A 15,053-nucleotide genomic window follows, 5' to 3' on the forward strand; every position below is an offset into this window, starting at 1 on the left:
GGCACATTCAGAATGACTGCTAATTTCTTTAAAATATTTTTGTAGCTTTTCATTTCATTATAAATTTATCCTGATCATAAATGTTATTAAATGTCAGAGATAGGATTCATAAATGCAAAAATATAAATGGATTTTCTTCTTTAAATCATATTTTTCCCAAATTGAAACAAAGCAAACAGCCAAACCTTTCCCTCAAATCCAGTTAGGGGGTCATTTGGGAAAATCAGATATTGTATCCATTTCTCTTGAATGCGTGAATTAATCAATCAATGAGAGAGGTTTAGCTCACTACAATTTTGAATCATTTGCAAAGAGCATTAAGTATGTTTACAAAAAACAGTTCCAGCAAATTTAGCCTCCTAGTTTTTCTTTTCTCTTTTTCTTTTTTTCCATTTGCAAAGAGCCATAAGAAAAAACCAGAGGAAAATTTGGCAGTAGATAAATTTAGCACAAGTCTCCTTCTAAGATAGAATCACTGCAGGTGCCACTATTATTTCATAATGAGCAAAACCCGTTGTGGGTTTAAGGATTATTTGTTTTGTAATCTTGTAACAGCATGTCCCTTTAGTGGCTGACTCATTGTTCTAACAACAATGAGACTGCATCAGTGCAGCCCTGGCTCCTGAGGTGGACGTGGCTTTGAACACGTGTCGAGGTCCATTTCTCTGTGTCCTCATGCCTCTAGAGACTATTTGACTTCCCATCTTCATGTCTCCAGGGGTTTTTTCCATTTCCTATTTTTGTTCTGTGCCTGATTTGGAGAGAGTGTTTGGATTTTGCTTTAACAGAAGGTTGCTGTATTTTGTTAAAACACTTGTAAGAAAAAGGTCAAAATTGAATAGTGGAAAAATTACATCACTTTGCAAAATTCAACAAATCAATTGAACTAAGCAGATAAATCCTTAACTTCATTGTTTAGTCAGCTTTTTTAATTGCTTAGAGAGCTATATTTAGCTCTGAAGTCCTCAGCACAGGAAAGACATGTACCTGTTGAAGCAGGTTCAGAAGAGGCCACAAAGATGATCAGAGGGCTGGACACCTTTCCTGTGGCAAGCTGAGTTAGGGTTTTTCAGCCTGGAGAAGAGAGGGCTCCTGGGAGACCTTAGAGCACCTTCCAGTATCTAAAGGGGATTTATAAGAAAGGTAGGGACAGACTTTTTAATAGAACCTGTAGTGACAGGGCTAGAGTTAATGGTTTTAAACTAAAAGGGTAGATTTAGACTGGATATAAGAAAGAAATGTTTTATTATAAGGGTGGTGAGACACTGGCAGAAGTTGCCCAGGAAGGTGGGAGGTGTCCCATTGCTGAAAACATTCAAAGCCAGCCTGAATGGGGCTCTAAGGAACCTGTTCCAGTGGAGGGTGTCCTTACCCTTGGCAGGGGTGTTGGATTAGAGGATCTTTCAAGGTACCTTCGCCCCATACTGTTCTGTGGTTCTATGTGTGCTTCTTCTATTAGCTGTGTGAGGCAGGGGCTTTGATGAAGGATTTTGAGATGGGAATGTGGCCACCTGAATGATTCAGTTGTTGCTCCTGAGCCCACAGCACAGCATTGTTGGTACAAAAAGATATGGAACATCTGCATCCAGCTAAAATAATGAAATTTTGTTGTCATTTACAAGATCTTTTAAGAGAAATCTGACTAACTGAAATTGCAGTTACTTGCACATTTCAGAAAGTGCTAACCTCTGAAGAAATGAGTGTTGTAAGTAGTAGGATAATTAGCATCACTAGAAATCTGATTTCAATTTGATAATAATGCAGAAAACTTGATTAACAATCAGATGTGAAGTTGATTGATAGCAACTTTCGTTTACAACTCTGAATCCAGTATTGTAATTTAACTTCAATATAAACAGCTTTCTTTTTAATTGTGGTGTCACATTCTTCACAGAATTGCAGTATGTTTGTTCTAAAATGTAATTCCCTGGATTTACATGAGAGCTTAATGGGACCATAGGTCACTGCTGACTAAGTGGTTTGTCATTTCCAGGCACCTTTTCTTTCCAAGTATTGGAAATGATGCATTCAACTTGGGTCAAGAAAAAAATAATGTATGTCCTCCATGGTGCTAATCTCATCCTTCTCCTTGAATGATGCCCCTGTTTACTATTTCTCTGTTCATTTTACTTTTTTGTAAAATATGATTTTTACATTCACTGCATGTAATGATTGCAAAACCATGGCCTTTTCAAAAGATCATTTTATACTTCAGGCACAACTAAAAGAAATGCCATGGATACATTCTTTAGTGTTTTAGTTAAACACACAGATGTTAGCTATCTGATTTGGAAGCACAAGTTATGAGACTTTTGACTGAATTTTGATCCCGGTTCCATTTGCACATTTAAAAGTTTGAAGTATAATTTTTATAAACTAGAACTCCTCTGATTTCAATTGTTTTTAATGTGATTTCTGACATGTTTTCCAAAAGCTGCATGTTGTCCATGGGGTAGGAGATTAGATTTTTGGCTTATAATTGCACCTTATATTTTTTCTCACAGTTCTGGCTTGAATAGGTAAGACCTGTGTTTAAAAATAGAAAGAAAATGTATGTTTAATCTATAAAAGCGGAAATTCACAGAAGAGAGAATCTGGGTATGAATCATTTTTTTCCCATAAATTTATGTCTGGATTTCCTCAGTGCACTTTTTCTTAAGAAAAATAAATGAGCTTTCAAGAATAACATTTAAAGGACAGTTGGGGGGAAATGTGGAAGAGCAGCTCAACTTGTAGGAAAAAGGGCAAAAGAGAAGATGGAAAAGTAGGAAGAGAAAGATACAGAAGACATCTCAGAAAAACGGCACCTGTTGCTGTTGACTTTTAACACTGGGGAGAGAATGAGGAATTAATAATTTAAGATTATGGAGTCCAGCTGAAAAACAGAAGGAGGGAAATACAGTAACCTCTCTAAGCAACTTAAAACAGAAAATGGGTTATCCTCTAGAGATCAGCATAGGGTCCCAAAATACTGTAGATAGCCTTTAATTCCTAAAAGCAAGGGATTTAGTAGCAAGAGGTATAGCTGGCATGTTCAGACACAGTCACATTTCATGAATATGATCTTCCCTTCTCCATAAAGAGGACATCTTAACATGGAAATGTGGTCCCCCCGACCAGTCTTCACAGGCAGAGGTGCTGCAGTAGAATACTAACACATGTCCTGTGCTTGAAGTGCTTCCTTCCCACGTGGCCAAAATGAAAGCTCTGCTTGTAGGAGTTTCTAATTTACTCTTACTCTGAAGGACACCGTAAGCACTGTGGGGATGTTGTTAAACATGGCATGTTGTTACTACTGTGAGCTGCTTTCTGCTTACCAGTTCCGTGGGTGAAAAGTGACCTCAAAGGTTTCTTGTGTAGTATATATTTATTGGTCACAGAGGAAGTCTTCAGAAGAGCTGTGACAAGACATAGTAATAAAAACCCCCCAAACACACATACCAATAAAAACCCCCAAAATATAATTGCTGGCATCCAGGCTTGCAGTTCAGTGTGGGAAATTTTTCCCGCAGGATGGAGGGAGAGTACAGTTAACTCATGTACAGCACCTCTTTACATATACAAACATAATTACAATTAGTTCATGTCTTGTTGGAAGTATAGTTTGTATCAAGCCTTGGCTCTATTCCACTTTTGCTGTTTTCTTTATGAAAAAATAAATGTGTGTGGCCGTAAGTTAAATTTATCTTATAAATATGCACGATTAAAATCAACCCTATTTGCTCATGTGCCAGAATAGTCCCAGCAGGGGAATTTTGAGAATCCAAATTTATTGCTTTGGCTCCTTGATTCTTCTGCTCCTTTGGCTCCAACCAAACACAAGCTCTGGCCAAACAAAAGCTGGAACGGAGCAGAGCATTTCTGCTGTGTGATCAGGTACATGGTGCCAGCAGGGACAGCTGGCAAAGTCACTGGCACTCTTGGCTTTGTACCAGGGACAGTCCCCATCTGATGGGAGAATGTAGCCAAATTATGTGCCATTTAAATTACTGCTTGCTGGGCAGAAAACAGTGTTGCCCTCCTGCAGAATGGGATTTGGTCCCTGGGACATTCAGGGTTGTGGGAAACATAGAGCAGTAGAATGTTTTGGTTTGGAAGGAACCCTAATGATTGTCATTAAGGTCAGGCTGGGACACATTCCACTAGATGAGGTTGTTCAAAGACCTGTCCAAGCTGCCCTTGAACGCTGCCAGGGATGGGGCATCCATAGTTTCTCTGGGCAGCCTGTGCCTCATCACCCTCACAGCGAAGAGTTTCTTCCTAATATCTAATCTAAACCTGCCCCCTCAGTTTAAAGCCTGTCCTTGTCTTATCTCTTCATGCCCTTGCAGAAGGGTAGGTGAGATACACTGAGTCCCTCTGATGCCATATAACTCTGCAAGTTGAATAGTACCCTAAAAAAAAACCCCTTACAATTCACTATTTAGATTTTTCCCCTCTCAGGGGTGTCTGCAGTGCTGGGCACATGTAACATATTGTACTAGGCTCATTTGAAGCTTGAGTAGTTTGTGGGGGTCAGCAGCAGAGTGCAGGCTTTTTCACCCCTTGAGCAATGAAGCATTGAGTAAAAGTTATTATAACCAATTAGTGGTGGCATTCTTATTACCAATTAGTGGCTGCATGAAGCAAGTCATTACTCTTGGTTCAGTTATTAGCAGCCAGGTGTTTGTGAAACGTGCCATGTGCAGCCAGTGTTGTACCTCAGCAGTCACTGTTGAGGCCAGTCACTGAATTTGTGATGTCTTTGCAAGGGGGTTGTCACAATCTCGCCCCAACACTCCCCCCCAAAAAAAGTGTGCTTGAAGTCAGTGTGTAGAGCTTTTTTGGTTGCTGCCAGTGTTGTGTACCTAGTGAGTGAATAAAAAAGGTCATTTCAATCTCTAGCCCAGCATTCTGAAACCTTAAAAATAATGAATTTATAATCCATGATATAAAACAAAAAATTAGAATTTCAGTTTTGTTGTTGGTTGCCTCTTCATTTTTAAGAGCAAAATGGCCATGCTAGAGAAGGGGAGTTACAGTACAAATTACTCTTGACTGCAAGTATTATTTCACTGGGACTCCTGTTTATAAAATCCTTAATAAACAATTTTCCCATACACCCATTAGTTTTGCAGAATGGTTTTACAGGAGAGAGTTTAGACAGCAAGCAACGCTAATTAAATTTTATTTAAAAGCTTATTTGCACTTTTTATTTTTTAAAAATTAAAGAGGAAGTTAGGGGGAAAAAATTCTAATTGTGTCTTTAGTGTCACTTCCTTACTGAACTACTCATTTAACTTGATGTCTTTTTCAGGGAGATTCATAGCTGTAGCTCCAAATACACAGAACAACTAAAAAAATAAGAAAAGTAAGCATAGCTAATAAATTCCAATGCACTAAATACTTTCTGAATAGAATTTACTTTTTTGTGTAATTAGAATAGGCATTAGAAATATCTTTTGTTTCTTGGAGGAAAAAATTAGGGGGTTGGAGTGCTGTTTTCTCTTTTGGTGGTTCAGATGTCTTCTGATTTTCAGTATTAGTGAAGAAAGGATTTGAGATTTTCTTTGAGGTCAGTTTAAAGGAAATGAGTTGTAGGATAGCATCCATCAGGATGCTTCGAGCACAGCTGGGCAGGGACATCTGGTGGTGCAGTAAAGGAATCATTGAACACTTGCAACTGGAAGTGCAGTTACATTGGAATGATTAAGGAGAAAACATAATTATGACTATACTGTGATTACTTTTCTGTTCTGATATTATTCTAGAAACACTTATGTGCATGTTCAGATTGCAGTTTGTATATGGTTTTAATTTACTGGAAAAGTAGAAACTAAAGCCCTATTCATGAGCTGGCAGCTTGCAGGCATTATGTGTTGGACACCCTTCACTCAAAGGGCATTTAACTTACAGTCAGCTGCAGGTTTCAAATCAAACTGGACTGTGGTACTGTGGATGAAGTGGGGTATATATTAAACCTGTGCATTTGGACTCCGGACTTCTGCCAGTGGTTCACTGTGATCTCTGGGCTAAGCTGATTTTTTCAGTCTATCATTTACTTTTCAACCCATCTTTGAGTCCGTCGTTCTGTAAAAGTGCTGTGATAGTGTTTCAGCTTCTGAATTGTATGTATGCATAAAGAATCACAATTAAAATTACTACATGTCTTTGGTTTCAAAGTTCTGTGTTAATTAAAGAAACAATGAGCAATTTCATTTTTATGTACTTACCTTGAACCCCTATACATCATAAATATGTCATAATATATACAATCAATATACATCACAATGTTTTAACTGCAGTCATTTTAAAAGACAAACTCTTTGCAATGATTTTTTTTGGTGCTGTGTGTAACTGTGCACATGCTGACAAAACCAAGTCCTTGGAAACATCTATTGAAGGTCGTAACCTTGGGAAGAATTTCCCAGGAGTGTTTAGTGCTGTGATGTCTTACCAGCTCTGCACCAGGCACCTGCCAGGACAAAGCAAGACTTTCTTCATTTGTGAACATCTTTGATTTGATGTTTTTCCTGCTGTTTGCGTGTATCCAACCATTGGTAGTACATGTTGACCCATGCATGGAACCTTTTTGGGAGATGGTGTCACCTGCTCTTGAAGGGTGTGGGCACAGCACTTGCAGGGACAATGTGGACTCTGCAGGTGGAAGGCAAAGGGTTTGTCATCAGCTGCTTCTGTTTACAAAGCTTTTGTGACTTCTGTCCTGCCTTCCCTTAGAGAAGGTATGCTCTTGAAATGGTGGTGTTGATAAGTTACCAGTTTCTGCTTTGGGTACTGTGTCAGGAATGCATTTTTACCATCACATATTCCCAATACAATTCTACAAGAAGAAAAGGAGAGAAAACACAAATATCTTCTCTCTCCTATGTTATCCACATGGTTTTTCAGGAGGAATCAGTAGCAGCTGCAAGCTTCAGTTCCTTTCATTGTATCCTGGACAGAAAAGAAGGTCAATAACCCAAATCTTCCACAGCCAAATATGGGCTCCTTGCTGTGGTCATTCTTCAAAAAGGGAACCCTATAGTTGGTGAGAACAGATATATATTATATATATACATACTATCAAGCTCAGAATCAGAGCAACCACTGACTGTATAATTTAAAAACTGGGACTTTGAGATTAAGAGACTTCTTAAAGTAAGAAGCTGCAGAGATCAGCACTTTGCAAAGTACAACAGTTTATCTCCAAGTCAGAGAAACTATTCCCTGCAGCTTTTCACAAGAAGGGTGGGTGTTTCATTGAGATCCAATCCTCCTTTCTCTCCTTACAGTAAAACTTCTGTTTTGTTAAACTCATCATGACTACTTTTTCGTAAAACAACAGTTCTTTGTCATCTTGCATTGTTGCCCTAGTGGTTCTGTTACCATCCTTTAAAAATTTCTCCACTCTTGGTTTGGATAAAAAAGAGAAGCACTGGCATTTGATGCTATGTCCTTTGTTTCAGAGATGTCCCAAGGCTGTGGTGACAACTGGGAATCAAGGATAACCACAGGGTTGTTGCAAACATGCTGTTTTTTGTTAATGAAAAGCTGGTGTTCCTCCACAGCCCTTCTGTGCCATATGTAATCTGTTACACGTTATATTGCCAGCAACCCATTATAGAGAAATCTTTTGGTTTTGTCTTTCAGGTGCAAAGATGGCTTGAAAGGATTTACATACTCTGCACTAAAGTAAGTAAAGTTTCTGTGACCATGGAAGCCAAGATTTTGAGGAATCATGCACAGTGGCAACTGCACTGTAAGAAAAGATTATTCCTTAGAAAAATCATGCTGCTCTAAAATTTCTCCAACTTTTGGGTATACAACAGATTTTGAAGAAGGCATAATCATAGAATCATTTGGGTTAGAAAAGACTTCTAAGGTCATCCAGTCCAACCTTTAACCCAACACTGCCAGGTCCACCACTAAACCATGTCCCCAGATGCCACATCTACATGTCTTTTAAATACTTCCAGTGACAGTGGCTCCACCACTTCCTTGGCAGCCTGTTCCAATGCTGGACAATTGTTTCAGTGAAGAAATTTTTCTAATATCCAATCTAAACCTGCTCTGGTGTACCTTGAGGCAGTTTCCTCTTTGTGTGCTAGCAAGAGAGAAGTCCCCTTATATTTGGGACTGTTACTAAAGGAAACGCAGACATATGATTGCATGTTTGAGAAGGAGCACTTATCTTCTGTTTTTCTAAGACTGGGATTCATGATAACCCATATTTTCCTGGAAGCAAATGGCTGCTGTGTTTTTACCTGGATCTTATTTGCTGCATTACATAATGACAAAGTTTTTATATCTTCTTTACCCTTGGCTAGACTGCCAAGACTGCCAAGGTACAGTACAGCTTGGATTATAGTGCATGGTTTTAGGAAACATTTTGCCATTGTGTCCTCCCTTGTCATTGATATGTAGTAATTCTACATCTAAGATGAGCCAGTATATTGACAATATCAACTTCTGGGTGAAGAAAGAAGGCTTAAGATGAGGCCAAAGTTGGTGCTTTTATTGGGAGCGAAAACATTTTGAAGATTCTCCAAAATAGATATTGTAGTAATTATGAACCTTTATGTAACCCTATTTTGCTGGAGAGAATTGAGATATTTTAAGTGCCTTTTTATATTCCTACTTAGTGCTCTTCCTTTGTCTGAGAGGTGGTCTTCCCTCTTAATGTTTTTGGTTTTAATTTTAAAAAAATTCTCAGCATCAATTGTATCCTCTAGCTGAAGTATATCTTTAAATATATGTCAGTGGATTGATCTTCTCTAAGGAAGTATGAGGTTTGGCAGCTGTATAAGATGGGTTTTTACAGACCTGAGAGTAACTGCAATCTGGTCTAAGACTTAGAGGCTTATACAGGACTTCTTGTATTTCTTTGAGTTATGTAATTGCTTTGTTCTGCTTTGCTTTTTTCTTTCAGGTTTATTGTAGGGAAAGAAGAAATCCCCACCCATTCTTTTTCACCTGAAGCAGCATTTTCAAAAACAGATAGAAAAATCAAGCACAGTGAAAAAGTATCACAGCCAATGAACATACTGGCGCTAACAAAAAAGCTCATGGAGAAAGTGTGAGTAAAAAAAAACCCAAAAGAAAAACAAAAAAAAATTTGAATCATTGTTATATAGAGCACTTTAATGTCTGTTATGTTGTATTTGACAATGTTTTGTAATGCTTCTACTTTTCATTTCAGTGTTTTTCTATTTCATTTTTACTAGGTAGTTAATAGTGGCAAATGATGGACTCTGGTGAAAGCAAAACTTGAAGACCTGTATGACCTTGCAACATGCAGTTGTCTAACAAGGGAGAGCAAATTCAGCCCATGATGAGTGCAGGATGGTGTTGCTTTTTCTGCAGTTTTCAGCAAAATCAGTTCATGGCATAGTTCTGCTGGAAGTAGTGATACTATGAAGGAGAAAAATTTCACAGCAGCAGATCTTCCTTATGTCACCATAAGTGACTGTACCATAGTCTTTTGGGGGACCTACATCCCTGTTTTGCATAAAGGAGAACTACCTAAAAGAGGATCGATGGCACGTGGGCTGCCTCTGCTGTCTGGAGATAGGAAATTGCAAAGCAAAGAGTGAGTCTAAAGCTGTTTTACACGAGGTCAGATCTAGACATCTGAAGTTAGACAAGGTGGATGTCCCCCTATCTACAGGATCCAATTCACTGTCTTTTTGTATGAGCTTAAAGAAGGGAGAGCAGTGAGCTTTTCAGTCTGATATGCTCACATGACTTACTTCTGCTCTGACTGATTCCTCTGCTACAGGCACACTGGATACCACGAGGAGTCATTCATTTACAGGGAAGATGGAGTAAAAAATGGGTTGGGGGTATATTCACATGACACCTATGAATCTTCACTTCTGCTGACCTCTTCCAGAGCAGTTTTATGACCAAATCTCTGCCTGCTCTCATGCAGCAGGGAGTCTTCCAAGTGCGTTGTGTACTCAAAGTAGTGGCTTATTTTACTTGCTCAGATGATGAACAAACATGAATTGATCCCCATCACATGGTGGCTTCCTATGATTTGCTGTGGGTTTTAGTTGAAAAAGATGAGGGACGTCATCAGTAGTTTTTCAGGCATGACTGGATTCGACAGCAAAAGACCTACAAGGAAAAGACACCTCCAGCCATAATCAAATGCTTTTACCTGAATTGCTTATACCTGTTTTGTCTTAAATACCTGTAACTCATTGCTGGAGATAGTTCATTGCTCTTCTGTTGTTGATTAAATACTAGGATTGGAGATGGAGAAGAACAATTATTTTAAGGTTTTGAAACTCCCAACTCAGACATTCAGCAAACTTTCAATATGGAGTTTTTATGCTCCCACTGGTTTCTCTTCCATATGGTTCTTTTCAATATAATTGAGTCTAAATGCCTGTAACCTGAGCACATTCTCATTACAATTTTGCTACATAAACTGACCTCACAGATGATTTATGGCCATTAAACTTTATAGTACAGGATTCAAAACTTCCAAGATATTTGACATAGTATATAAATTGTGTAATTTATTTTACATTAAATCTTAAAAACTTGGATATAGCAAAATACAATGTTCAGACCCAGTATGAATTACTTATTTTAATTCTACATAATGCAGGGCTAGAAACTGTACAATCCACACATCCCTCCAGCCCAAGCCAGCCTGTTTTAAATACTCAAGGTCAAATCTCAGTCCAAAGGAAGAGCTACATAAAAATCTACACTGCAGAAGAAATAGCCCAAAAGTGAGAGGCTTGTAATTGAGAGAAGTCTTACAGGGTGTGCATTAGTATGATCTGTATTGCCTTTTAGTGACCCTTACAGTGGTGTGAAAGATGAAAGGGCACAGGCAACAGATGCTTGCTCAAATATCCTTCAAGAACCATGGAGCAGAGACAAACCAGGAAAGGTCACATCACTTCTTGTTGTCCACGGCAGAAAATTTGTTCTTTAATTTAGCATTTTATGTGTAGCATGGCAAGAGGTTGAATCCAAATAAGTGTGCAGACACTTTTTTCTTGGTGTACAACTAAAGTATTGTTAGTTTTTATTGTCCTTTTATGGCATCATAAAAGTTCACAGTGCCCTTCACTGGGTAATGGGGAGAATGAGTGCTGGGCAAATAGCACTTTATGTATTTTTAGGCAAGAAAAATTTATGAAGTCTCCTGTTGCTGAAAACAGCTACGAGTTAATACGTGTTTCATTATGCTTTTTGCAGGTGCAAACATGGCCCAAGGCATAGATGCTGTAAACACTATGGAGATAATTGCATCTCATACTGTATTAAAGTAAGTGCAGAAAAAGTTGGATTGGCAAACTCTGGCAAAGAAGGGGTAAAAGTCAGGAAAAGCATATGCTTAGGAAGTGAGAAATGAGCCTGTTACTCATTCTTTTCTATTGAAAATGTGACAAGCCAGAAAACAGATTTTCTCAATTTAGGATGGGGCGGTGGTAGGGTTAAAGTTCTCTGGTCTTTCAGATTAGCTGTAGTGAATGAGTAACATAAAATGTGTGGGAAAAAATGGCCTAGCAAGCAAGGAACTTGTTTAACTATGTGATGCACTTCACGGCTGAGCCCACTTGTGACTCCCCCCTAAATAAAGCACCTGGAATGTGCTGCTGTGGCAGGCAGCCCTGGTTGCCGTGCAGCTGCACCGCTCTGGAACGTCGCTGCTGGGCACCGGGTGCACTCCTCCAGTTGTTTATTTTAAGGGCTCGGGGTAATGGGAGATTGGTCACAGTTGCTACTCCCAGGAAGAGCTGTTTATCTCTGGTGGTATAATTCATCCTCCATTATTAATGTGATCAGTGCATTTTTTTTTTTTTCCAGAGAATTGCTGTGCAGAAATTTGTATTAGCTGGCATTGGGTTGGCACAGGTGGTACCACCTGCTGTGCCTGTTTTGGGAGCTGGTAAGGCTCCAGAATTCCCAAACCTTTAATAGTTGACCAGGTTTTATATATGGAGTAGCAAAAATTTGAGTATCTTCAGATGCTTTTAATGTATATTACTTTCAAAAATAACTTTTTAAAATGTTAAAGGAACCCGAGGGTGGGGAGGAAAGTGGATATTCAGGAACACACATCCTTTTCACTTATTGATTTAGCATAATTTTGTTTTGTTTGATATATCCTTAAATGGAATGAGGGAAGGAAAAAACCTAACTGATAATGAAGCTGAATAAAGACTTGACCTGACAAAAAGTAAATTTCAGAAAGAAATTTTTATGAGGCTGTTCTCTCTTTAGAGAAGACAGTTGTGCATTTGAAATATATTTCATTCTTGGACCTGTCCTCTGTAGTATTTTGGTGTAAGTTATTCTTGACTACAATAACCTAGTGGGGAAAATATGGCTGAAGTGGCAGTCAGATCCTCCAATTTCCTCTCTGTTCTGTGACTTTTTATTTAAATTAAAACATGAGTGAAAAAATTTATTTTTACGTATTTATATTTTTAAAGATCCAAAATTCTCGAAGTTCAGTTCTCTGACTGTTCCGGGAGTTGACCAGTAACAGCTGTCAGCTGACATGATTTGAGCATGTTTTTGCAATTCCTTTACTGTAATGGAGCTTTCAAATCTGATAACAATGTGATGAGCTGCTTATTGCCAAAACTTCCCCTCAGTGCTGTTTTCCCTTACCCTTGAACAAGTTTTCTTCTCATTAACACATCTGTGCTTTAACTGCCATTTGCATGCTCTTCTTCTCCTGCTTCACATTTAAATGCACATTAGCTCATTGACAGCATCATGGCTCTTACATGATGTAGCATTCAGTAGTGCCATACCACCTGAGTTCATTGACTTCCCTTCAGACTTTAAATACTTGAAATGCTTTGTTCCTGTAAATGTCTCAAAAGAACCGTGACAGAAGCAGTAGAACAATATTTTTCCTCTTTAGGATTCTCCTTGTTTACAGTGAGGAGCCATTAGCCAGCAGTAGAAGTCCAGGTGTCTGTTTCTTCTGCTGGTGCTGCAGACAGGACCAGATAACTCTCCAAATTTTCTGGTGACTAGGGTGACCTCAAAGAAGGTCATAGGATCATGCAATGGTGTGAGTTGGAAGGGACCTTAAAGACCATCTCATTCCAGCCCCCCTGCCATGGGCAGGGACACCTTCCACTAGCCCAGGTTACTCAAAGCCCCATCCAACCTGACCTTGAGCAGATTCAGGAATGGGGTATCCATTACTTCTCTGAGATTATTTTCTGTGATTGTAGTCTCAAAGTTCTGTCTCTTGAAGGAACGTGGGCTACTGTATACCCAGAATAAATATTAAATATCTTAATTAATTGATTTTAACTATCTTAACTAATTCCTAATATATTGCAACAGGTTGACTGAGTTTTTGGTATGTTTCTGAACTCTTTTTATATGCACATATGCTTTTTTGAATTTGAGTTATAGCAAGTATCTTGCATGTATTAAGAAATTTTTTTCTCAAAAGCAAAAAGAAAGGTTTATTTAACAAATTCTGGAGATATGTCATTACACTGTGCTACTACTTCTGGCTGATCCAAGCTCCAACTCAAAATCTCTGTAGAGAAATGGCTCTTAGCAGAGTTTTTTTGGGTCACTTGTGTTTATTACAGTGTCCTGTGTATGCTCTGCTGTGTACTACATCCATTCTTATTGGATGTCTTTTTATGGAAGATAAAGGTTACAATACTGTACATTGATTATAAGATACAATGCTTCCTGTGACTGTGAAAAAACACCCGTAGGTGTGATATGATTTCACCTGGTTGAAGTAACAAGCTAAATAGAGAGATTTTGCACAACACTTGGTATTTCATGGGCATCAACACTAAACTTCAGTGCTGTGGTTCAGCACTTCTAATTTGGCTACTAACAGGAATAAAACCAGGGATGTGTTTGAGTGTTTAACCAGTTGTAATTTATATGTTTCTTCACCCCACTGAAGTCACCTTTGCTCTGTTAAAACATCAAACACACCATTCTGTTGTTTCTTGTTTTGGGCTTTGTTCATCACTGCTGGGTTTAGGACATTTTCTTCTTTTTTTTTTATAATGGCATGAAGGAATGGAATTTTTTCGATCAAAAAAAATGCTGTTGTATTGTTGGATGACTTATTTTCTTCCACTTGATTCTCATAAACCACTTCTTGAGTAGCAGGAAGAGTAATTTATTCAGGAAGAGTTTATGACTGGATGTTTAACCACAATAAAATTTTATGATCTTTATGATGTAATATAAAGTTCTTTAGGAGGCAAAAATGGCTTGAGTTTCTGAGTCTGAAAGGTTTCTCAGTCAAACCCTCTGCCAGAGTTCCTTGTCACTAGAATTGTATCCCTGTAATTGAATAAGGTGCCTGCGTTATTTGCAGGTGAGTGCAGAAATAGTTTTCACACAAAGAATCTTCCAGACAAAAACTGGGTAAAATTTATTCAGAATTATTTAAAAAGGTTCACCTTAAGGTAAAAATAATGGTAGGAAGCATGGGAGGAAGTTAGAAGAAACGAGGGAGAATAATTTGGAAAAAAAATTGAGTGTGGTTTTGTGTCATGTTTAAAAAAAAAAAACAGATCCCTATCCAAGGTGGAATAGTAAGTAAATTCTTTGGAACCCATTTTATCCCTTCTCAGTAGCTCTGCACATGAAGTCCCTTCCAGTTTCTCCCTTTCCCTTGCTGCAGGAATGCCACAACCTCATGTTTGGCTGAGGAAAAGTCCATGAGCGTGTGCCAAGCCACCAGGGTTAACTTCTAATTCTCACACTTTCTGAAATTTATTTTTGGTGGACTTTTTCCTCCTTACTGTTTTCTTGAGACATTTGAGTACAGAAGTGTTCATTTTTTTCCACTGCATTGCGTTCCTCTATAAACCCATTTGTGGTTAAAAGCTGGTCAGTAACCTCGAAATGAAGTCATCAGGATTATTTCAAAGGACAGAATTTTGGAGTAGAATAGAAGGCTCTTTCTTGAGACCTTTCAGAAATTCATAGAAATTAAAGAAGTGTCAATTGTCTGTGATTTTACTGCTTTTGCTATTTTACAGGGTAACTGGGAAAAAGAAAACTCTTGAGTTAGAAGGTGGGGAGAGGATACATTTATG

At 38.4% G+C, this 15,053-nt stretch overlaps 1 protein-coding gene across 1 annotated transcript in view; it reads left to right on the top strand.

Moving 5' to 3' along the window:
• The window catches only part of TMEM135 (transmembrane protein 135), a 159,638-nt gene that overhangs the window by 133,670 nt on the left and 10,915 nt on the right, over positions 1-15,053 (top strand). Inside the window, exons 7-9 of the mRNA XM_059838523.1 lie at positions 7,630-7,671; positions 8,909-9,055; positions 11,200-11,269. Of these exons, the coding sequence (XP_059694506.1) occupies positions 7,630-7,671; positions 8,909-9,055; positions 11,200-11,269 (259 nt within the window). The remainder of the gene's footprint in view (positions 1-7,629; positions 7,672-8,908; positions 9,056-11,199; positions 11,270-15,053) is intronic.

Source organism: Haemorhous mexicanus, chromosome 2, assembly GCF_027477595.1.
Source record: "Haemorhous mexicanus isolate bHaeMex1 chromosome 2, bHaeMex1.pri, whole genome shotgun sequence".
Taxonomy (NCBI): Eukaryota; Metazoa; Chordata; class Aves; order Passeriformes; family Fringillidae; genus Haemorhous; species Haemorhous mexicanus.